General features: G+C 56.1%; 10 protein-coding genes across 10 annotated transcripts; 5 read left to right on the top strand and 5 right to left on the bottom strand.

Annotated features, from left to right (window-relative positions):
• Nucleotides 1-101: 101 nt before the first annotated feature.
• QBC33DRAFT_541464 (P-loop containing nucleoside triphosphate hydrolase protein) lies at nt 102-2984 on the bottom strand. Its single transcript, XM_060428163.1, has 2 exons — nt 2875-2984; nt 102-2818 (listed from the first exon to the last, which is right to left on the bottom strand). Coding segments are annotated over exons 1-2 (2418 nt in total). The 5' UTR covers nt 2877-2984; the 3' UTR covers nt 102-402.
• A 104-nt stretch (nt 2985-3088) lies between these two features.
• QBC33DRAFT_104820 (uncharacterized protein) lies at nt 3089-4034 on the top strand. Its single transcript, XM_060421871.1, has 3 exons — nt 3089-3363; nt 3423-3644; nt 3694-4034. Exons 1-3 carry the CDS (start codon nt 3132-3134, stop codon nt 3822-3824), a joined length of 585 nt encoding a protein of 194 aa, XP_060282777.1. The 5' UTR covers nt 3089-3131; the 3' UTR covers nt 3825-4034.
• Nucleotides 4035-4473: 439 nt separating this feature from the next.
• On the top strand, nt 4474-5500 carry QBC33DRAFT_104855 (uncharacterized protein). Its single transcript, XM_060421872.1, has 3 exons — nt 4474-4850; nt 4922-5023; nt 5200-5500. Exons 1-3 carry the CDS (start codon nt 4676-4678, stop codon nt 5349-5351), a joined length of 429 nt encoding a protein of 142 aa, XP_060282776.1. The 5' UTR covers nt 4474-4675; the 3' UTR covers nt 5352-5500.
• A 196-nt stretch (nt 5501-5696) lies between these two features.
• QBC33DRAFT_452992 (mitochondrial carrier domain-containing protein) lies at nt 5697-6689 on the top strand (the record flags this gene model as incomplete). The annotated part of the gene is made up of 1 exon (XM_060424665.1): nt 5697-6689. The coding sequence occupies one exon, from the start codon at nt 5697-5699 to the stop codon at nt 6687-6689; it is 993 nt and encodes a 330-aa protein (XP_060282775.1).
• Nucleotides 6690-8431: 1742 nt separating this feature from the next.
• On the bottom strand, nt 8432-10314 carry QBC33DRAFT_104817 (uncharacterized protein). Its single transcript, XM_060421870.1, has one exon. It carries the CDS (start codon nt 10197-10199, stop codon nt 8538-8540), a length of 1662 nt encoding a protein of 553 aa, XP_060282774.1. The 5' UTR covers nt 10200-10314; the 3' UTR covers nt 8432-8537.
• Nucleotides 10315-11127: 813 nt separating this feature from the next.
• On the bottom strand, nt 11128-12013 carry QBC33DRAFT_541448 (uncharacterized protein). Its single transcript, XM_060428162.1, has one exon. It carries the CDS (start codon nt 11681-11683, stop codon nt 11384-11386), a length of 300 nt encoding a protein of 99 aa, XP_060282773.1. The 5' UTR covers nt 11684-12013; the 3' UTR covers nt 11128-11383.
• Nucleotides 11826-15368, bottom strand: QBC33DRAFT_515885 (uncharacterized protein; the record flags this gene model as incomplete). The annotated part of the gene is made up of 5 exons (XM_060426111.1): nt 11826-12866; nt 13249-13808; nt 13890-14757; nt 14826-14928; nt 14998-15368. The coding sequence occupies 5 exons, from the start codon at nt 15366-15368 to the stop codon at nt 11826-11828; spliced, it is 2943 nt and encodes a 980-aa protein (XP_060282772.1).
• A 689-nt stretch (nt 15369-16057) lies between these two features.
• QBC33DRAFT_515884 (OTU-domain-containing protein) lies at nt 16058-17223 on the top strand (the record flags this gene model as incomplete). The annotated part of the gene is made up of 3 exons (XM_060426110.1): nt 16058-16433; nt 16540-16805; nt 16894-17223. 3 exons carry the CDS (start codon nt 16058-16060, stop codon nt 17221-17223), a joined length of 972 nt encoding a protein of 323 aa, XP_060282771.1.
• Nucleotides 17224-17295: 72 nt separating this feature from the next.
• QBC33DRAFT_541441 (tat pathway signal sequence) lies at nt 17296-19769 on the bottom strand. The gene is made up of 3 exons (XM_060428161.1): nt 19596-19769; nt 19458-19505; nt 17296-19384 (listed from the first exon to the last, which is right to left on the bottom strand). Exons 1-3 carry the CDS (start codon nt 19750-19752, stop codon nt 17661-17663), a joined length of 1929 nt encoding a protein of 642 aa, XP_060282770.1. The 5' UTR covers nt 19753-19769; the 3' UTR covers nt 17296-17660.
• Nucleotides 19770-20292: 523 nt separating this feature from the next.
• Nucleotides 20293-21857, top strand: QBC33DRAFT_452784 (family 28 glycosyl hydrolase; the record flags this gene model as incomplete). Its single annotated transcript, XM_060424656.1, has 5 exons — nt 20293-20664; nt 20761-20872; nt 20925-21316; nt 21369-21575; nt 21636-21857. The coding sequence occupies 5 exons, from the start codon at nt 20293-20295 to the stop codon at nt 21855-21857; spliced, it is 1305 nt and encodes a 434-aa protein (XP_060282769.1).
• Nucleotides 21858-22049: the final 192 nt, after the last annotated feature.

The following is a 22049-nucleotide window of genomic DNA, read 5'->3' as shown; positions in this document are numbered from 1 at the left end:
GTGCCCGGCCAGTCTAGTGTTTCGTGTAGCTCGGCATGAAATGATGGTGTCAGTGGTGATACGCCGCAGAAAGCACGAGGCAAGATCTTCACTCCAAGTCTCTCGTAAATGATATACGTCGTCTTCTATTCCCGCCCCTCTAGCTAAATTCGTAGCCATCTATCGTCGTCCCATGAGACCCAGGGACAGACATAACTCATGCTATATTATGCACCGTAACCACCCGTCTCACGTCTCCCGACTCCCGTTTAGTGCGAAGCTCAATTCCTCACTCCATTACAAACAAGCAAGTGACACATCTGCTCGTGGAGCAAACATGTAGAGCATTTCTTTCTTTCTTTCCTTCTTCTCTTCCCTTCCTCGGACATACACAGCAACTCTCCCACCGCAGGTACACCCCTCTCAATGCGAGATATACTGAAACACGGCGCTGACCTCTGGCTGGCCGCCCTCCTGCCGCAACAGCAAATCCTGTATGGCGGCAAGGCCCTCGTTGGCAAAGTGGTTCCAGGTGCTCGTGTCGCCGTAGAGCAGGGCAGGCGCCTTTATGAACTGCTTCCCGTCGGGCTTGCAGCGCCTGCACTTGAACGTGTCGTGGGTGTCGCTGCGCGTGTCGCCGCGGTACTGGAACAGCTCGCGCAGGCTGTCGAGGCTGAAGTGGCGCTCCACGTCTTCGGCCGAGTCGACGACGCACGACGACAGGCTCTGCTTGTGGCTCTGGCGCTGGAAGATCTTCTCCTCGATCGTCCCCGTCGCGATGAACCGGTACACGAAGCAGTCCTTCTTCTGCCCGTCGCGCCACACCCGCGCCAGCGCCTGCTGGTCCGCCGCCGGGTTCCAGTCGGGGTCGAACAACACCAACCGGTTCGCCCCGATGAGGTTGAGGCCGCATCCGCCGGCCTTGCTGGAGAGGAGGAAGATAAACTCCTCGCCGTTAGGGTCGTTGAATTTGTCCACCAGCTTCGCCCGCTTGTTGATGTTCATGCTGCCATCCAGCCGCAAGGAGCCGTAGCCGCGCGCGCGGCAGAGGCGCTCGAAGAGGTCCAGCGTCGACGTGTAGTTGCTGATCAAGACGATCTTGTCGTTGGTATCGGCACGAATCCGTGCTAGCATACGGTCAAGAACCTGCATCTTGCCGCTGAACCAGGGCTTGGGTTCACGGTCGCGGCCCCGCTGGTCTGGCGGAACGTAGCCCTCTGGATACACCTCGTCGGAGCCAGGGAGGTCTGACTCCAGGTCAAGAAGGTCCGGGTGGTTGCAGAGCTTCTTGAGGATACCGATTGCCTTGAGGGGCTGCGAGCCCTTGCCCCGGAGCAGCGCCTGGATATCGGGAGAGGTGATGAAGTAGTTGTAGAGGTCGAGCTGGAATGGTGCGAGGTTGCAGAAGACAACGTGCTCATACTTCACGGGCAAGTACTTGGACAGGATGTCATTGGTTCTCCGGATGATGAACTTGTTGACCACAGCCAGAAGGTTGGCGAGACATTCGTCGCCACGCTTCCGGTCAGCTTCGGAGGCATCCGCATCTCTACCACGTAGAATGGGGAGCTCATAACGTTTGCGAAACTCCAAACGGGTTCCGAGGAGGTCGGGATTGGCGAAGCTAATGAGCGCAAAGTACTCGGACAGGTCGTTCTGAATGGGCGTTCCGGACAGAATAACGCGCCTCGAGACGTTCAGGCTGTTGAGTGCACTGAAAGTCTGGCTGTCTCCATTCTTGAGTCGATGCCCTTCGTCACAGAGCATGAGGCCGATGGGCGTGTTTTTCAGCTCATCGACGTTGAGGCGAAGTGATTCGTACGAGACGATGATGACTGGCCGAGTGACTGAGCGGCCACTAGCGATAGCCCATTGCCGTAACTGGCGAGTCAATTCCTCTTTTGGCACCTTGCCGTCGATGGCAAAAGGAGTAACAGCGTCCGCACCCAGCCACTTGGTGAGCTCATTGGCCCAGTTGCGGACCAAGCTTGATGGGCAGGCAACAATTGCCTTCTGGATCGTCGACTTTCCTGCGTCGGGCGACTGCTTCAGCAGGGTCCACAGCAAGGTAATGCATTGCAGTGTCTTTCCCAGTCCCATCTCGTCGGCCATAATGCAGCCATTGGCCCGCTCATCAATCATGCCTGTGACGCAGCGGTACATAAACTTCACACCTTCAATCTGATGTGGACGAAGCACCTTTGTGAGTCTGGGATCGATGACGACCGGGACTCTGGGGTGGTCTTTCTCGACCTTCTTCTTGATGCCCAGGATCTCGGCCAAGCTCTTGTGGACCAGCGGGGCATCAAGCTTCATGTCCGACTCTGGCTTGCTCTCGTCCTTCTTCTCCTTTGGCTTCACATCCTCACTCGGCTTGTCGTCAACCGTTGGGTCATAGAGGACGATTGCAAATTCGCTGGTCGGGTCATGTAGAGGCTTCGCAACGAAGACGGCGCCCTGTCTCAGTCCCAAGGTGGGGGGCGGTCGGTTCGGGTTGTATGCAGATGTGTCCTTGTTGATGAGTGGCACAGAGAACGCCTTTCGGAAGACCTGAGACTTGTCCCTGGGCTTGAATACTGGGAATTTGTTGACGTCTCGGTTGGCCAAGGCGAGTCTGTCTGTATTGGTCCACGGCTTCTCGGCATCGCCATCGGCTTCCCCGTCGGCGCCTTTATAGTCGATCTTTCTCCGCTTTCGACTCGGACGGTCGGTAGCCACAGTCCGAGTGGCAGATCCCGGGCATCTGAAAGGCCTGTGCAGCTTGTCCATCGATTGCGGCGTCGGGAACCGCCCTCGCGGGACGTTCTCCTTGTTGGAGATTGGGGTCGAAGTGGTGGACCTGCCGCATGTCAGTCTCAAGCTGGGTCAATCAATCCGCTCATAATGTTTGCGTACATGATGACTATTGATTCCTTTATAGGCCTTTTCCCACGCAACAATGACAGCCTGGCCACCGACTTGGCCGAGGGAGATGATGATTCGAGAGGAGGGGTTTATTGACTTTGGGAAGGTGCAGTCGCGTCCCACCGCGTTTCCAAACGCGAAAAGTGGCGCGACCACAACGCCGTTCACGTGACTCACTATATCCTTGTCATTGCACCGAAGCCCTGTCTGTTGAATGGCAGACAAAGTAACTAAACACGGGCTTCGCCATGTTTAGACAGATATTCAGGGCTCGCCGTCTGCCGCCCTCTTCGCCTTTTCGGCGACAGTTCTCAACGAAGGCGATCTATTCGTCGTTTCCTGCCACACTGCACTACTATAGCCCCCAACGAAGCTCGAGTCTGTATGAACGCAAAGAGAGCGGCAGCCCGCCCGAAGATATATTTGATGAAGGTGTCACTCTGAAGCACGGCCTAGTATACCCAGCCGTCGACAAATCCGGTTTGTAAACTAGTCTGCGTTTGCGCTGTTTGCAGGCAAGGACTAAACAAGCTCGGCAGTTTCCAATGGCGCGGTCATGTTTCCCAATACCTTCCTGATGCAGGAGATTGTACGCATGTACTTTGATGAGACGCTTGATCGCGAGGACGAAGGCAAAAATGTTGAAACACCCTTCATCTACACTATCCCTCGGGGCACACCGGTCCCTAGCCATCTCATTCTCATCAACGAGTATCTTTGCAGATTTTCCCTCCAGCCGTCACGCGGCATACCGCTTGAATGTCTGAGCATTGCAACACCTGTCTGGAAGGCCATGCTAACTCGGCCCAGATTTAAATCGATCATTGGACGAGTTTTATCTCAAACATGGCTCTAAGGAAACTGCAGAGTCCTGGCTAGACAGACACCCTTTCCAAGAGGCTGTGCCAGACGAGGCTGACGATGTGTGGATGGCTAAATGAGCGTGAATCCCGAGCCCGGAGCCGGTAGCCCAGGGCCCGCATAGCCTAGGAGTGAGTGCCGCCTAGCGCCGAGAGCGCAACTGGATGGGAGACATGTTATGTTTGAAAGAAAGAGCCTCACAAACGGACTATTTGGAGGGCGTATCTCCGTTGTCTTGTAGTTCCACTCAATGTTCCGTGGCCGTATCTACTTCTGTCCAACTTGGACCGGATGGCTGCCAAATCAGGGTTCTCGGCTGCGCAAACTGGACCCAGGTGTCATGTCAACGTCAAATAACCAGCAGCTTGGAGGGTACAGGCGATTTGTGAGGCATTCCGTGAAACACGTTCTTCGTGCAGACGGTACTGTGGCTTTGGCGGCATCGGCCTGGGTGATGCGTGTCAGCAGCTATAGAAAATGCTGGCGGCCTAGCATGATGCATGACATTAAGCCAGCTCAGCAGTAGCAAGATAAACAAATACCCCTCTTTTTCGTTCCCTATTTCGGCCCAGACTTGCTCTCGGACGAGGACTCGTTGTGCTGTTGCCCCTGAATATAACCCAAGCGATTGTTCAGCTAAACGACCATTATGTCAACATGCAATCCAGGCCACTTCAGCTGTCTTTTGTTGCTCGAGAACCCTGCCAATAGCTAAATCCAGCTTGGTTCCCCAATTCTATCTTGAGCAAACCGCTCTCGGTTTGGCTTTCTTGTATTGCTTAGGTGCCAGAGGTGCAGCACGCAATACCGCGAATGTGTCACATGTCAAGCCACAGTGCCACAGCGAGAGTAACAAGCAACTTTTGCAACACACACGGCCAGGGCAGCTCGATCAACTCTTACAACCAGCGTCAAGTCCTAGGTATGCAATATGTCGACCCCCAACCTGATAGCAGTTTTCAGGAAGATGCCCAAGGAACTTTTCCGAGTCAACAATGGCCGCCAGGTCAAGCTGCGGACGTGGACGCCAAAACGACACGTCTATGACATCTTTGTGAAGAATGGACGTGTCGAACCAAAGGCTCTCGACCCGTCGACTTATGCGGGTGAGTAGCCCCCTATAAAAGAGCGAGAGCTGGGCTATCCGACGCTGCCAGGGCTGAATGTTGATTCCCAGCCCCGAATGGCGCATCGATGCGGCCAAATTCACCGTACCAGCAATCGCTGGTCAACTGGCGATTCAGGGGCGACGACATGGTTGTGTATTCGGTCCCCGAAGGTGAGCTTGCAACCGACGTGGCTCCTTGATGAAGGAACAAGCGGGCACAGGTTCTAACCGGGCCGTGAAAGAACCAGCCTCCCCGAGGACCTGCTCCTCGTTCATGAGCGCTCCGATCACTACTCCCTCCAACCAGCAGAGTCGATGATTAGAGTCGCTGACGTCCGAGTGCCTAGACCTCGACGCAAAGATCACACAGTTCATGATGACCAACGCCAGGGCATTTACCACGGATCAGTGGCTTGAGGCGTATCCAGAAGCGACCGAGGAGTCCAATTTCCCAAATACGGAGCGGGGCCAGTCGAGAGGGAAGACGCAGCAGCGATAGATACCCGACACTTTGCGGGAATGCCGCCGTTTATTTAGCTCATCTCCACTCCGCCAGGAATGCCCAGCCGCGTTCTACAGCGAGCCGTTCCCCGGTTCCAGGGAGTTGGCCCCACCAAAACCCCCCCACCCTCGGCATCACAGGGAAAAAAGAACCGAATTCCTCTGCAGGCGCGGGAGCCATGAATTCAACCTCCATTGGGGAGTTTCCGGTGCCAGAGCAGCGATTGCCCGTGAACCATGACAAATTGAAACTCGTGCCATACTGCCCCGTGTCCTCCCTCGTCCCCTCCCTGGCGGTATCGCTCAACGCCCACCCGAACCGGTGAATCCGGCTCCGTCAGCGATGTCCGCCGACTTCTGGGCCGGCTACATCAGCGGGGCAGCGGGGATCGTGATCGGCAACCCCTTTGACGTGATCAAGGTCCGCCTCCAAGCGGCCCGGGCCCCGTCCCTCGGCCCGGAATCCGCGGCAGCAGCAACACCCCGGCCCCTGCCCCTGCCCCGCACACCCCTCCTCCCACCAACCCCGCCACACTTAACAACCACCACCACCCTCCCCTCCCTCTCCCACCCCCTCGCCGGCATCGCCGCCCCAATCCTCGGCTACGGCGCCCTCAACGCCCTCCTCTTCATAACCTACAACCGCACCGAATCCCTCCTCACCCACGCCCTCGGCGGCGGCTCCCCCACCCCCACCCACGGCGGCGGTCTCTCCCCCGCGACCCCGACCGGCGCCCTCGCGACCTGGACCGCCGGCGCCGCAGCCGGCCTCGCGACCTGGGCAGTCAGCACGCCGACCGAGCTGATCAAGTGCCGCGCCCAGTTGGGCACGCCGTCGCACAGCAGCGCCGCCGTCGCGGCCCGCGTGTGGCGCGCCGAGGGCCTGCGGGGGCTGTACCTCGGCGGGGCCGTCACGGCGCTGCGCGACGCCGTCGGGTACGGCTTCTACTTCTGGAGCTACGCGCTGCTCACGCGGGCGTCGTGGGGGCCCGGCGATGCGGACCGGGCCCCGGGCGGGTTTGTCGCCGAGGCGGCGCGCGTGCTGGTCGCCGGTGGGCTGTCGGGCATCGCTACGTGGGTCAGCATCTACCCGTTGGACGTGATCAAGACGCGCGTGCAGGCACAGGTGGTCGACGGCCCCGGGGCGCGGGTGGGCGCGTGGGAGGTGTATCGGCGGGCGCGGCGGGAGGGCAGGGGGGTGCTCTTCAGGGGGTTGCCGGTCTGCTGTCTGAGGGCGTTTGTGGTCAACGCTGTGCAGTGGGGCGTCTATGAGATGGTCATGTACGAGCTGGGACAGGGGAAGTGGAGGGGGGCTGCAGATGATGGAGGGTTGTAGCTGGCCGTGCAATGTGTCAGTGACTATGTGGATGTGCCCTAGGGGCACCCGATCTGCCTGTCAAAGTATCATGGACGAGCTAGCTTCTCGAGGCTGAGGTTTGTGGTGGATCCTACGGAAACAAAGCCTTCATCGTAAGGTTATCAACAACAAAGGACCCGGCAGATTCCACACTTCGGGTCGAGGGTGCCAGGGTTGGCGTCTACGACACCTTGTTAGTCTCGAAGAAGCCGTGAGGGGTAGCGAGGCCAGATTCGATGCGCCCCTACATTCCTGCCATCTGACTGCGGCAAGGATCACAACCCCCCCGGGCCGAAGAAAGTAGGACTCCCACAGCCTCCATCACTTCGGCAGCAGGAGAGGCCGAAGGTCACGCGCAGCCAAACCCAGAACACACGGAGAAGAGCATTAGTCGGCCGTCACGGTTTCGGGGCCAAGGAAAGGGGAGGAGCACGACGATCAGGGAGTATCTCGGTCGCCATTAAGTTGGCGTGGAGTCTCATGGACCATCAATTAGGACTATCTTGGCTTCCAAGGACAGCGAATTGGTCAGGTTGTATGACTTCCTAGCCCTCCCTTCCCTCCTGTGGTAGAGTCTTACCAACTACCATTCACACAATACCTTGTGCCAATGCCATGCTACACGGTAGTAAAACGCAGCGATGCACTGTTCGAATCTTTGTAGTTTTATTTATTTTCTAAAACTGGAAACATGTGATGGCCTTCCATGCAAGCGCCTTGAACCTGTATCGTTTCCCTTGATGCAGTCATATCCTCGTGTCAACTATAACCGAAAGTGCGAAGAGAAGCAAAAGAAGTAAAAAGTATTAGAAAAAGAGAGAAAAAAAGAAGCAGAAATCAAAACCCAACACTGGGTAAGGGTATCTTTCATCCCACATGCAATCATGCCGTCTCATGCTGCCAAGGTCCATCCGGATACATTTGGAACAAAGGAGATGCCATGCCATGCAAATGAGACTGCGCCTGGAAAACCCAATCTTGAGAAGTCGAGTCCATGCAATGCGTTGGCCGCCATGAACTCTCCGAATACGCCAAGACGGAGAGGGGGAGGACCACCAAGAGGAAACCGTCTTGAGTACTCTGTCCAAACGCCAAACTCGTGAAATCGTGATCTGTGTCGTCGTTTGAACTCAAAACATTACGTCAACCCAACTGGAGAACCAAACGCCATCTCCAATCTTTCTTGCGCGACGAAGCTGGTCGTAGGTCCAACAAGGGGGGTGGTCGCGTTATTTTTTTGGGTGTTTTCTCCTGACTTTCTTCTTCTTCTGTGCAAAAATTGTGGATGGAAAGAGAATGGATCGATCGAGAGGAACCGGGGTGTCCCGGTGGAAAAGTGTAGATGGTGAGAGAGGGCTTCAGAGGTCGGAGGCAAAAATCGGTTGCCAGTGTGTTGCCCAAGTGAATGCGATTGAAGCGCATGTCGAGGATCGAGGGGCCGGTGACGGACGGCGAGAACTTGTTCAGAATGTCGGTGGTCGAGGTCAAGATGTCTTATATCAGGCCGGCGCCACGGAGACGGGTGCTACTGTCAACCCAAGAGATTGGGATGGCACATCTAGCCGAAGTTCGTTGTCGTACCAGCATAGAGTCGAGGCCAAGAGCCAATGTTGAAGCCCAACCGTTAGGGCGAACGTGGCATCGGGCTTGTCGAAAAGTATTGCGTGGGAGGAAAGAAAGAGAAAGAAAATGATTCAGACAGAAATTGAAAGAGGCCGAGAAACTGCTGCAGGCAGACGTGGGCTGTTGGTAGAGGATTCGATGCTGTCGCGCGGTGACCGTTTCTGATCATGCTCGATGCAAACCACCATGGTGTCAAGCGCGGAGTCAGTATCCTGGAGCTCCAAACCAGGCGGCGAAAAGTTCCTCGGTGAACAGGTCGAGCTCGACGAGCCGAACGCGGTCGCCCCAGGTCTTGACGAAAGTCGGGTCCCGCCAGGCCGAGGAAATGCCCTTGGACCAGCCAACGATCTCGACATTCCAGCCGTTCTGGAGCAGGCGCTCCACGTTCTTCTTGAAACCGTCGGAATACTCGGCCTCAGCCGCGTCTCCAGTAGCAAGTACAACGGTGCCAGGCTCGGAGTCGAGGGCACTCTGCAACATCTTCAAGTGCAGAAGCTCGTCGACACCTTGCTCGCCCTGCTTCAGCTGGCCGATAAAGACTTCCTCGCCGGACGACTCAGCACCAGACGTGGTCCACCCAGTTTCGCCGTTGCCACCACGCCTCGTCTTCCTTTCGGTGGGCGACGGGGTGGCTTTCGGGACTCGCTGGAGGATGTTCATCTCGTAGCCAAGCTCCTTGGCCTCCTGCATGTACTCGGGCCACCTGCGATTGTAGGTATTGATCAGAGAACCGGCAACAATCTTCTTCTCGGCCGGGCGGCCGCGCTCGAGCAAGAGAGAAAGATGCTCAAACGAGAACGGAGGGGCCTTCATCTTCCTGGTGACTGGAATACCGTGCTTCAACTTCAGGCAGTCGTAGAAACCAATCGTGATGTTGGACAGATCGACGAAGACATGGATGGGCTTCGATGCGGCAGGCAGTCTCTCCTTCAACGCTTGGTCCGCCTCGAGGGTAGGGGCAAGCTTGTACTTCATCACCTTCGTCTTATCCTCTTTGCTCGCCATGTAGTGCGGAACGACGCCTTCCTGGTTGTCCCGGTTGAGAATTGCGTACAACTTGACGTCCTTGTATGGCTGCGTCTTGAGCAAGTCAACGCGGAAGCGGAGAGTCGACCAGGGCACCAGCGGAAAGTAGAAGGGATTTTCAGATCTTGGCGAGGGCGCAGCACCATAGTTGCTGGCCACAACTCGGGAAGTCGCGACGTAGTTGCCGTTGTCGACCCCGGCCACATTGTAACCGGGGTGGGAGCCGGTGCCGGTGCTGGGAGCCGGGAGGGCCGCACCATTGTCATTGGGGATGCCGACGGAAGAAGTACTCGTGTCGAAAATAATGTTGGTGGGGGTTGCCGTGCCCGTCTTGTCGGCAGAGCCGGGAGGCGTAGTGGCGGTCGTCGAGTAGTGAAGGCTGCCGAGGAAGACCGAGTTCAGGGTCGAGACGCTGCCATTGCTGGGAGAATCAAACACGACAGCTTTGCCAATGTCGATTGGAGACAAGGTGGCACCTCGGGCTTGGGCCAGAGTCACGTTATTGCCCGCGTCGGCCGCATCAGCAGAAGCCTGGGGCGGGTTCGGAACGAACTCGTCAATCGCACCATCATGGAGGAGGCGGCAAGCTTCAGTCATGCGTGGAGAGCGGCGACCCTTGACTCGACTTCCGGGAGTCTGCAGGAGCTCGTTCTTCACCAGGCCCTTGATCTTGGCCTTTTCTTTAGCCTTTTCCTCGGCAGATAGCTTTCTCTCGAGCTCAAATTTGAACTCAGGGTCGGTCTGGAGCTTCAGGAAGGCGTCGAAGATCTCGCGGAAATTGCCCAGGTGGGGAGACGGGGGTTTCGAGACCGAGACTGCGGTCATAGTGGCGGTAGCCATTTTGATGAAGGCTTCGTTCGTATTTCTTGTGCAAGTCGGTTTGATCTAGGGGATCGTAGGCAGGAGGATATGTGTGCAACTTTTGCAACGGTAAGATGGAAGAAGAAGGGTATTGCGGAGGGCGAGATGGTGGAGGAGAGTCAGGTATGAATTTTGAGCAGCGGAGGAATGGGGTTTTGTGGGTGAAGCAAGAGTTGTAGCATTTCAGAAACTGTGGGCGACTTGGGCGACTAAGCGGGTACAATACTCGAGGGTTTGAGGTTGTGGGAAGGAGTTCGGGGGCAGAAAGGAGGAGTTCGATATCGAGATAGATGGGATGCCGAGTTGATGATGAGTCTAAAGTGAGCCAGACAGGTGCAAGTTCCCGCTGTGGGGCAGCGAGGTTGGGTCCGCAAATAGTGGGGGTTTAGCTCCCTGCATCCACTCGAGATTAATGGTTGCAGATCCGGGTTCAAAGGTGGTTAAGCTGATTGGCTGTTATCGGCTTTGACCGAAACTCGAGATACTTGGGAAATTCAGCCTCTCAGCCTTGCGAGACTTCACTTAAATTCACATGCTTTCACTCCCGCAACCCACGCAACAGCGCAATATGGACAAGCGGAGACAGGGCTTAGCCCTATTACAGCCTGTATCACGATAGAAACATCACTACCCACGACAATCTTCTAGTTGTGCAACCTTGCTTTGCGTAAGTTTTGTTGGAAAGGGGGGAGAAACCAGTTGCTTCTCCAGCCCCAACTATATGGGCTATGTGCATTGCCGTGCAAACTACAGATCTTGCAACATTGGCTTCACAGTTTACAATTAGACATGAGAGATTATTCCAATGACTAACCGTGAACTTACCAAATAGATCTGCTTGCCCTGAAGCAAAGATGCGACCAGGAGACAGCAGTATGCTACCTAGCCGTTAAACGAAACATCAAGACCAGGTAAACATCAGATAAATGCTAGATAGGATGAATGTTAGGAACTGCTTATCATTGTCTTCTCGCAAGTCCAACTACCAAGGTAGGTAGATGCCATCAGACTACCATAATGACATCCATGACCACCATATTCCGACCTAGGTGCCGGTGACGATGTATTTCCTCTCCACAACTCCACGAAAAGGATCAGGCCAAGGTATGAATGCTACATCCAGCACTACCGTGATGGGGGCTAGTTGCATGCACTATTCTGTATTATACACCGTACGTCAAAACACCAATCTCCGAGTCACAGCCAAGCAAGGCTTTTTTTTTTTGTTCCATTTCCTTCATTTTTGACGCCGGGGACGTGTAAGCAGCCATTCGCGCGAGAAGGAGCAGTGGAATAAAATAAGATAAAACCCCTAGCTCAACACCGTCGGGAAATCCGCCGAGGTCCATCCGAAGCCGTGAGGGAAGAAGGAAGAAGACGAGTGGGATAAAAATAAAAAACTCCGGAAAGGTCCATATCTCCCTTCCAATATCCTTGGCTCCCCTCCCCTCTCTGGTCCTCATACTCCATTAAGCAAAGCCAGGGGAAAGCCACGGCGAATAGGGTAAGATGGCCAGGACCATACCTAGGTGCGAGACACTCCAAAAAGCCGCCACATGGGGTAGGTAAAAGCAATGGCTTCCGCCCAGTGTGACATGAATACCATCACGTCGTCGTCGTCGTCCTCCCCGCCCTGGCCTTCTTCTTCTCCTCGGCATCCGCCCTCTTGACCTCTTTCCAGCCCCGCAGGTCCTCGTTGATCGCCGCCGTCCCACGGTCCATTTCCTCCGCCCACGCGATCAATGCCTCAGCAAGCAGTCTGCCCTGCTCGGTCCCGGCCCTGTCCCCCTCACCACCCTGATCCTCCCCCTCCGCCTTGGCCCTCTTCTCAGCCTGCCTCGCCTCCCCGGCCATCGCCTCATCCCTCTCCTTCCGCTTCCGCCGACGCTCTTCGCGCACCTGGCGGATACTCGCCAGGTGCGACACGCTGTGGCCCAGGCCGGCGTACTGGTCCGCGACACGGGCCACGCGCTCCGGCTCCCGCGACGCCGCCGAGAAGAAGAGCAGGCGGCCCTCGTCGTCGCGGTGGAATTGCTGCCGCACCTCGGCCGGTATGCCCGCCTCCACGTTGGGGTCCAGGATCCGGAACACCTCATAGGAACGCGCCGGCATGTTATACTGGTTCGCGTGCCCGTGCGTGTTGGCGTGGTGTGCCTGGGGCCCAGGCATCGCGCTCACGCTCGGCGATGGCGCCATCGGCTGCTGCTGCTGCCGAGAGGGCGTCATGGCGGCCGGGTTCGCGGCGCGGTGGTGGTCGTACGGGGTCGCAATGTGTTGGGACACCTGATAATGGGTGGCGGGCTGCATTTGCTGCGGCACATACGTGGGGGTATTGTAGGAGTGGTACTGCGGCGCCTGTGCCATCTGCGCCTTAGGATGCGGCACTTGGGGCGGCACACCCTGGAGGTGATGCATGGGCTGGGGAATTTGCGGTACGGGGGTAGCTGCTTGCCGCGCTGGTGCCGCGAATTGCTGGACATAGTGCATCGCGGATGGCGAGGGGGCCACCAGCGGTGCGGCAGGAACATATGGTGTCCCGGTCATGCTGACGTCGCTCTTGACAGACGGGCGCCGTGTAGGGTCCATGTGCAATTGGGGCGGCGGAGCAGATGTTGGGGTGGGCATCGGCTCGGGAGGAGGTGATTCCTGTTGAGATGGTCGCATTGTCAGAATCCCAAATCCTTCTTGTTTGATTTTTGATTCGCAGGCGTTTTCGGTTCAAGGAATGCAAACGGTCCAGCCAACCAAGGTAAGTGCCGGATGATGATGAGGGTAGCCGGGCACCCAAATCGAAGTGGGAAATTGAAGAGGGAATGGGAAGATGGAAGAGGGAAGAGGAAAGGGAAAATGCGGGCACGCAGGGTTTTAAGCGAACAAGACATCTGACACGCTCTCCCTCAGTGAATGGGCCGCAGGAGCGCCGATAGGAAGTGAATGGCTTCCGGAAAACAGAGGAATTCGAGAGGGGGCTAACATGGGCGACGGCAAGACGCCGTATGGCCGAATGACTAAGAAAAAAAGGACTCACATTCACTTCTCGAGGGCGACGATGGACTGCCCCAATCATGGGAGGAGCGTTGGGGCTCGCCCAAGTAGGCTTCGGGAGGGCGTCGGTCTCCTTTGCATCTTCCCGAAGCAAGTGCTTGATGGGGCTCGGCGCCTTCCTCAGCCTATGGGGGACCGCAAAGAGGTCCATCTCGTAATCCTTCTCGCGGACCTCGTCCGGAAGGCAGCTGGCCCAGGTCTTGATCTTGTTGAACGTGAACTTCTCATCATTGTATCGGGACTCACACACGTAGACGGCCTTGCCTGGAGGGTACCCCCTGGGCCGACCCTTGGGGTACCTGGTGATGAACATGACAAAACAGCGATCGTCGATTTCCTCGATGCGATGGTCCCGGTACTGACCTGTCTTGAAGACCTCGTTTTCGTAGAAGTGCTTCTCGAACCGATGAACCGTCTGCTCGGGGCGGTAGTACCAGCAGGCATTGACCCATTTGAGGCCGGCCTTGTCTTGGTAAGTCCGATATATCTGGGCGACAATAGGTTTCCGCGGATCGTTGGGGTTCGCAATATGGACCCAGTCACCTATGCAATTGTTAGCCACACATTATGCTAGGCTCCTTATTCCAACCCGGTTGGTTGGTTGATGTTGTTGTTGTTCCTTACCGACTCTCCAAATCTCCCCCTTGTACTGGATGCCCAGCAACGGAAGCCTTCCTTCTTCATCGCAAAACTCATCATCCGGTTTCGCCTTCTCCTGCTCGGCAAGCAGGCGGGCTTGCTTCTGCAGCTCAACCGCATCCTCATACAGCTCGCTGCCCTCCTCATTGTACTCCTTAGCATTATCAAACATGATCTCCAGATCCGCCAGAACTTCGTCGATGTTCTGGTACTTCTTACGCTTGTGCTTCCTCCTGATGGTGTCTATCGCAATTGGATTCTGAATCGTGGTGTAGTAGTCCGGCACGACCGCCTTGTCCGGGAGCTTCTCGAAGGCCGTGATGCGCAACTCCCCATCGTCATTCTTGAACTTGCGCAAGCCCTTGAGAAGCGCGAGGGTGCGAGCCTCCAGGGGCGTGAAGACCTTTGGCGGGCGGCCGTGTCTCTTGTGCGCATCATCGCCATCGTCACCTCGGTCTCTTCTGCCCCCCATCGACGGGCGGCCCCTTCTCCGTCCGCGTCGGCGGACACCGTCATCGTCAGAATCGTCATCTTCGTCCTCCTCCTCGTCGTCTTCATCGTCCTCGTCTTCCGCCTCGTCCTCTTCATCCTCGTCGTACTCGCCTTGCTCGGCGAGCGGCGAGTCGTCGACGGGAGGCAACTCACCTAGATCGGGCAGCTCAGCATCCTCGGCCGTGATTTCCCCGTTGCCCACATACTCCTGCAGCTTTTTCTTGAAGATCTCGCGTAGCCTCACGGCAGCTTCGAATATCGGTGCAGACGGGCGGTTGTATACCTGCGCATTGTGGCAGATCTGCGCGACATCCCTGACGAACTGGCTGAACTCCGTGTACGACTTCTTGAGCAGTTTTCCCTATTTGTCACAGCCTATATTAGTACCTGGCATGCCTCTAGGTATCCAAACAGTGGGGACGAACGCACCCTTATCGTACTAAAGGCGATCGGTTCTTTAATCACGTCGAAGTAGTCGGGAAGCTGGCGCTTGTTCGGTATGCGCTGGAAGCCAGCAGCAATCTCCTGCCCACTAAGAAGCGGTCAATCAGCATTGTTCCATAGAGCGGCAGCATAGACTACTCGAGCAACCGCGACTTACTCTTCCTCATAATTTGAAAGGTAATGAGCCGTCGTCTCAATCTGCTGGTGGAGATTCTTCGGCTCCCTGCTGGGCGTGGGCGTGGGCGCAGCGCCAGTCCCAGTGTCATCGGGCTCGCCATCGGCATCAGCCTCGCCGTCCGCATCGGCATCGGCATCAGCACCAGGCGCGGCCGCGTCTCCCTTGTCAGGGCCGCCGGCATCCTCCATCTCGACGTCCTCGTCCACGCTCGGCTTGGCCTCGATCGACTCCTGCACCTCGATCGCGTCACCGGGCTCCATGTTCGGGTTCTGGTCTTCTTTGCTGGGTGGGCTCTTGCCTTGATCGGGCAGGGAATCGCCTCTGCTGGGCCTGGCGCGCAATGTGGGCATTACGGGCGAGCTAGCGCGCGAAATCAAGGGTACGGGAGAATCCACACTCGATTTTGTCCAAGTTCGCGAAACACGGGCGATTGAGCAAGGCCAGCTAATAAAAGGGTTTAGCGCATGGACTTGGGCCCCGTTAAGTGACTATCGAGGCGAAGGTGGAAAGCGGGGCAGTGGGGGTCCGTCCCGCTTCAAGCTCGGGAAGGCGGGAGAGTGAGTGAAGAGATCGGGATCTAGTTCGTGCATTCGGGGCTATCTATGTACATACATATACATATTGGCAACCAGATACCTGGATCAATCTGGATACCTATATTTCTCTTTTGCTTTCTATTCTCACTGCCGCGACCTAAAACAACGCCATCTTGCAGGTTGCTTATTTGTGCATTCAACCCAAAGCGCCCTCCCGTGTTAGTCCACTCGAGTCCTTGCCCTGCAGAAACGGCGCTGTCGCATGGATAGATTGGCTGAATTCATTCGTTCAGGGTCCCTCTGATATTCGCCACAAGGTCCTGGTTGACCCCGCCGTCTACTGCGGTCTTGCCTAACCTGGTTCGTTGGCGGGTCAACTCATGTTGCGCCAGGCAGTTCATCACCTCCTTACTTGAGCGTGGCCGAAAGAGGCCCCTGAGTTTATTATTTCCTTCACCGTACATTCTTATCTCAGCAGTCATATTGGGGGGAGAGAGAGAAAGATGAAGGTGCAAATACGGCTCCGGGCGCCAAACGGCATGGTTCGCCTCGAGGTCGATCAGGAGTCCAGCTTAGCTGATCTCGTCGAGCTCATCAAAGAGAAGACCGAGGTCAAGAGCTTTTCCTTGAAATATGGCTGGCCATTGAGAGCCCTGGAACTCAGCTCCTCCTCGCTGCAAACCGCTGTGCGAGACCTGAACTTGAGAGGGGAGACCATCGTGGTTGTTCCCCTGGAGACGTCATCGCCCCAAGTGGCGACAGCCCCGTCACCGCAGCCATCGAGCGCGGTCGCTGAGCCGAAGGAAAAGCCATTCCAGGCTAGACCTATGGAACCGGATGAGACTGTTGTCGAATGGCAGGCGAGAGGGGGTTTCGTTGGTATGCCATGCCCCTGCCTCTTGCCTGGGGAAGCCCTCTGGCTACCCTCCCGCCACCTGTGGCCGACCTACCTTCGCAAATCGGGATATGCTAATACCGGATTCAGTACTCCGGGTCATGCCCGACGATAACAGCTGCATGTTCACTGCTTTCGGGGGAGCCATTGCCCTGGACGATCCCGCCAGACATCTGCGCCAGAAGGTCGCCGAATACATCATGGCCCACCCTGAAAAGTACAGCAAGGTCATCCTCGGCGACGACCCGGCCCGGTACACCCACCGGATGAAGCAGTCGGACACATGGGGCGGCGCTATCGAACTGAGTATCCTATCGGATATCTACGACATCGAGATATGTTCCATCGACGTCAAGGTAGATTCTCTTCCCTTGGCCCCGGAAGGGGGTGCTTTCAGGCTATCTAGCCAAACCCGACTGACTTACTGACCCCGGAACCCACCAGTCCCTCCGAGTCGACAAGTTCGGCGAGAACAAGAGTACCCGCTGCATCATCCTCTACTCGGGCATCCACTACGACCGGATAGCATTCAGCATGGACCTGAGCTACCCAGCCGAGGTCGACGTGACCAAGTGGGCGACCGACGACGACGAGATGCTCGACAAGGCCCGGGAGCTGGCCCAGAAGCTCAACCGCCTGCACTACTACACCGACACCAGCGACTTCGTCATCAAGTGCGAGGACTGCGACTGGATCGGCCAGGGCACCAGGGACGCCGCCGAGCACGAGCGCAAGACTGGGCATGTTCGCTTCGGCGAGATGACCATCAAGTAGATGGTAGAGGGATGGATATCCAGGGCCAACGGTTGGGACGGGTTGACAGCTTTCCCGTGCTTGGGGAGCAGGTTAGTCGATCGCTCATCAAAATGTTTTGAGGGGAACGTGTTGTGCCATCAACTTTGTCACGTCTCGGAGTACCTATGCAAAGCCATGCGAGAGATGTTTTCTCGTGATACATGCATATCTCATTAGAAGAGCGCATGGTATAGACAGGATGTTGAAAAATACACCTAGAACCCCTTGGGGATCGATCTCGTCATCCCTTGCTACCTTGTGCCATAAACTCCATGCTCTATGCCGCCGAGCAATCATGTGGGTATGCTAATAGTACAGTCCTCCCAAGACCGAAAACACGATGTTCTCCCCCAGACCAAGTGGTCGAGAATAACAGGAAACAAACCCCAGGACTACCAATACCAACCTAGGTACGACTAATAGTGATTCTGCAAGTCCTGAGCCCCAGCGGCATATCCCGCTCCTCGGCCCGCTTGCCGTCCTTGCGACGGTGCTGTCGGCGCACCGGCCGGCCAGGACGGGTACTGTTGCTGCTGCTGCGGCGGCGGCTGATACTGGAGTTGGCTATTGTAGGCGGCGGGATTCTGAGGCGGCTGTTTCTGCTGTTTCTGCTGCGGCTGCTGCGGCTGCTGTGGTGGTTGAGGCCTTCGGTCAGCAGACTCATCCTCGTAAGTGACCTGCTGCGAAGACCCTCCCTGGTTCCCACCCGCGCCTACATCATCGAGCGACCTGTAGTGGAAGCCGCCGCCCCTCCCGCCTCGGCCTCCTCTCATGCCTCCACCTCCGCGACCGCCTCTCCCGCCTCGGCCTTGATTCCCATGGCCGCCGCCCCGGAACCTGCCTTGATTCGACGCACCACGCTTCATGTGGCTGGATTGGTGGTAATGTCTCTGCTCGTTTCTGTTGACCACGCCGTGGCCACCAAAATTGCCGCCATGCGGGCGGGGACGACCCTCCTCTTCCCCTGTGTGCTTCCGCTTCGCAGCCTTCGTCGGGAACAGGCTCTCATACTGGTCCTCGCTAGGGTCTTCGGGTTCAATACGAAGCAGGACCTTCTCCCCGACGGTTGTCTCGAAGACAAAGGCCTTCTCCGGTGGCACAGGCTGCCAATTCTGGATTTTGCCCGCGTCGATGGGCCGCTTCCCCTTGCGCAACGCGAGCACTACCAAAGGCACAGGGTTGTCTGTATGGAACTTGGCCGTTGGTGGAACGGGCTTCAGGCATGCAGCCCATATACCGTTCTCAAAGCATGCAAACCCGGTCACCTGCCAGGTCATCTTGCTCCCCATGCCGCCGACTTTTTCCAGGATGCTATTCGGGCAAGGTCTCGGGCAGATCATAATGTTATTAGCATGATATTTGAGTTCCGTGTCTCTCATAGCGGCAGGAATCTGTGCCAGCGTAAGCAAACGCTGCGTGTCAGTGCTGTTGATCAGATAGCCGGTATAGAAGACGGTCTTCTTGATCATGAGCCGCGGGTTCCGCACGCCGCTGACTCCCCTGTTCACGGCATCATTGTGTGCATTGATCAGGTGCTGGACTTCGGCCACCTCGACGACAGGGTCGAGGTTCGTTGCCAGGTCGGCAACTTGAATGACCTCGGCAGTTATAGGGTCTCGCGTGGGTCTGCCACCGATACCGTTCTGCCTCTTGTTGTAGTCCATCAAGAAGTCCCGGAAGCCCTTGGCATGCTTCGGGCGGTCCTCGTAGATCCGAATCTCTTCGGCCTGCTTGTATGTCTCCATCAGGGAGTCCAAGAAGTTTTGCTTGAAGATCATGGTGCTCGCGAAGCGCTGACTGTTGGGTCCTACAGCGGGCTTTAGGGTGATCATATCGAAATCAAGCTGCTTGCTTGCAACCATGCGCTTGATCAAGTCACTAAAGCCGGACTCGGAACGGCCGGTGAGGAGGACGCAGAGCGCATCTTTCTGCTTGTTGCTGAGTTCCACCAGCTCGACAATCTTCTCGTTCCACCACCCTTCCCATGCACGCGGCTCTTCTTTGACCAGGCCTTGACCGGTAGCAGCAAGGATGCGCGAATCGTGCCACCAACCGCCATTCGAAAAGACATCCGGGTTGGCAAGCGTGCCTATCGTCGGGCCATTCCAGAGTTTGGGATTCGGCAGGGGAGTCTTAAACACTAGATTAGGGGAGGGCAGTGGACGGGATTAGCCAGTTGAATTGTGCGGTTCAGAGTCGCATCATCTTCTTACGGGTGTTGTCAAAGTCGAAGACATGGATGGCTTTGATCTTGTCCACGGCTGCAATGGCAAATAGTCAGTATCAGATGGCAAATTTTGCACAAGCAGCCGCAGCGAGCCTTGGCTTGATGGCGGGAGAAGCTTGTTCACCTGGGAGCTGCTTGTTTAGAATTGACCATCGGCTCAACGCAGTGATTGTATGCGTAGTAGAGCCGTTTGCAGAGCCATTCCGCACTCCATTTGAGTATGAGGAAGCCATGACTTGGCGTGGCAGGACGGTCCGCGTGAATCGGGCTGCGGCATACATAGGATGGAGGAGGCTCTCCCAAAGTTGCAATCTGAGAGGGGGATCACGCTAGCAATTTTGGGATGTGGTTTCCCTTGGTCAGCTCCCCGGTCGCTCCCCACATTTAAACCCTCGACGTGCATATGCAATAATGCGGCTATTGAGCTAAGAAAATGCGGAGAAATATCTTTCCATCCAGACGGGTGAGATTTATCCTCACTTATTGTCAAGCTACAACTTAAAGGGGAAACGTTTCTCATCCCCTCAGCGGCGTGGGGCCAAACATCCATGGATGCCTTGCCTTTGTGAGGATCTAAAAATGATAAACCCACCAGTCGCTGGATATCTCTACGAGCTTCTGGAGAATGGCGGGTCAATGCTACCCCTGCATTGTATGTACATACTATTTGTGCCTACGACTACTTTAGGGAGCTTGGATGTCGTGGAGTATGGATAATTGGATATATATAGAGTCTGTCCTCGACTCCAACAGCCATCTAGATATCCAGGTTGCTTCCGATTCCTTGGTCTTGGCGAGGTTGTTCTCTCGATTTTGACAAGATGTTTTCCAATCCTCTCGCTTCGTTGCTTCTACTCTCTTCGCTCTGCTCGAGTGGCCTCGCGTTGACAACATGTGTTGTGCCCTCCAAGTATAAGTGCTCCAACGGGACTGCCTCGGATGCCGATGCCATTGCAAGTGCCTTTGCCAAGTGCTCAAAGGACGCGGTCATCGAGTTCAAGGAGGGTGTGGACTACAACGTCTTCGCCCCGATCAAGGCGACCAACCTATCCAACGTTGTCATCTCGCTGAAGGGCAACTGGAACCTCCCGCAGGATATTTCTGCGGTCCAGCGCTATGTTAATGCTGCCGGTGGTTCTCTGAGCTGGTTCGAATTTGCAGGAGATAATGTTCAGATTATTGGGACACCCAAGGTCAGAAAAGACAGCAACCACCAAACCCACCCACCCCTCCCTCAACGCCCTCTTTTCCCTTTTATATAACATCGGAGCCTCACTGACCGTGTCAAGATTACTACTGGCTGGATCAAGTCATACGGACAGGCATGGTGGGATGCAAACCCCGTGGGCGGTACGGGTATGGCAGGAAGGCCACATCTGATGAAGTTCAAGGTCCAGAATGGTACGTTCCCCCGAGCAGGGCAAGGGAATCCCAGACGCTAAGCCGAGTCCAGGGATAATCAAGCACTACAAGGCCTCGAAACCCATTGCGTGGGGCCTGTCTGTCTCGGGCAAGAACATCACCATCACCGACACGATTGTCGACGCCGAGTCGGAGACCGCTTCCTTCCCCTTCAACACCGACGGTATTGGTGTCAGCGGTACCGATGTCACTATCAAGAACAGTGTCATCTTCAATGGCGATGACGCGATTGCCATCACGTCAGGAGCGCGCAATGTGTTGTTCCAAGGAGGAACTATTGGCTACCAGAGCCATGGCATGAGCATCGGGTCCCTTGGGAAGGACCAGAAGTCGGTTGTGGATGTGTCCAATATCAAGTTCGACGATATCACGGTTGTCAATGCTGTCTACGCGTCTCGCTTTAAGTCGTGGATGGGTGGCCAGGTAAGGGCTTGAGCTCCTATCTTCTTCCTCTGCTGCTGACACCGAGCTGTAGGGCCTCGTCAAGAATGTGACCTGGAGCAACATCCGACTCTATAACGTCACTTTCCCCATCTTCGTCACGCAGACATACTTCGACCAGAACAATAAGGGCGCAGAACGGCCCAACAACTCTTCGGTTAATATGGAGAACTTCACGTGGGAGAACTTCGCAGGAACTGTCAACACTTTCAGGCCCGGAGATGGGTCATGTGTGACGGATGTGGGTTCATTCTGCTCCCAGTTTTGGAGGGCTGCCTTCGCTGACAATCACCTGATATAGCCATGCTGGTACGACGAGGGCCTACCCAATCTGAAGCACACCGAAGCCCTGATCATCCAATGCAACACCGACACATCCTGCAAGAACTTCGCTCTGAAGAACATCCAGGTTTTCCCTCAGAACCTAACGCCGCCAACGCAAATCTGCAAGAACGCCGAGGACGCACTGAATCCCGATCTGGGGATCCAGTGCAAGGATGGGCCCTTTGTCCCCTTGTCGTAAGACCTCGATGGGGAGGGGAAGCAAGCTATGAATCAGGACATCTCCATCTCCACTTCCTGGTCCTGTTGCCTCCCAGGAACGTAGCCAGTCCACAGTCCCCCAGCGGCGTCTGCCTCCTTGTGGGTATAAGGCTCAAGCACCTGCTTGACTCTGCGGAGGTCCTCTATTAGTTATGTTCTAGAGAGATTAATG

Source organism: Phialemonium atrogriseum (assembly GCF_030411735.1).
Source record: "Phialemonium atrogriseum strain 8032-3 unplaced genomic scaffold QBC33scaffold_15, whole genome shotgun sequence".
Classification (NCBI taxonomy): Eukaryota; Fungi; Ascomycota; class Sordariomycetes; order Cephalothecales; family Cephalothecaceae; genus Phialemonium; species Phialemonium atrogriseum.
Note: the sequence above shows the minus strand (reverse complement) of the source record. Positions and strands in the feature narration are given on the sequence as shown.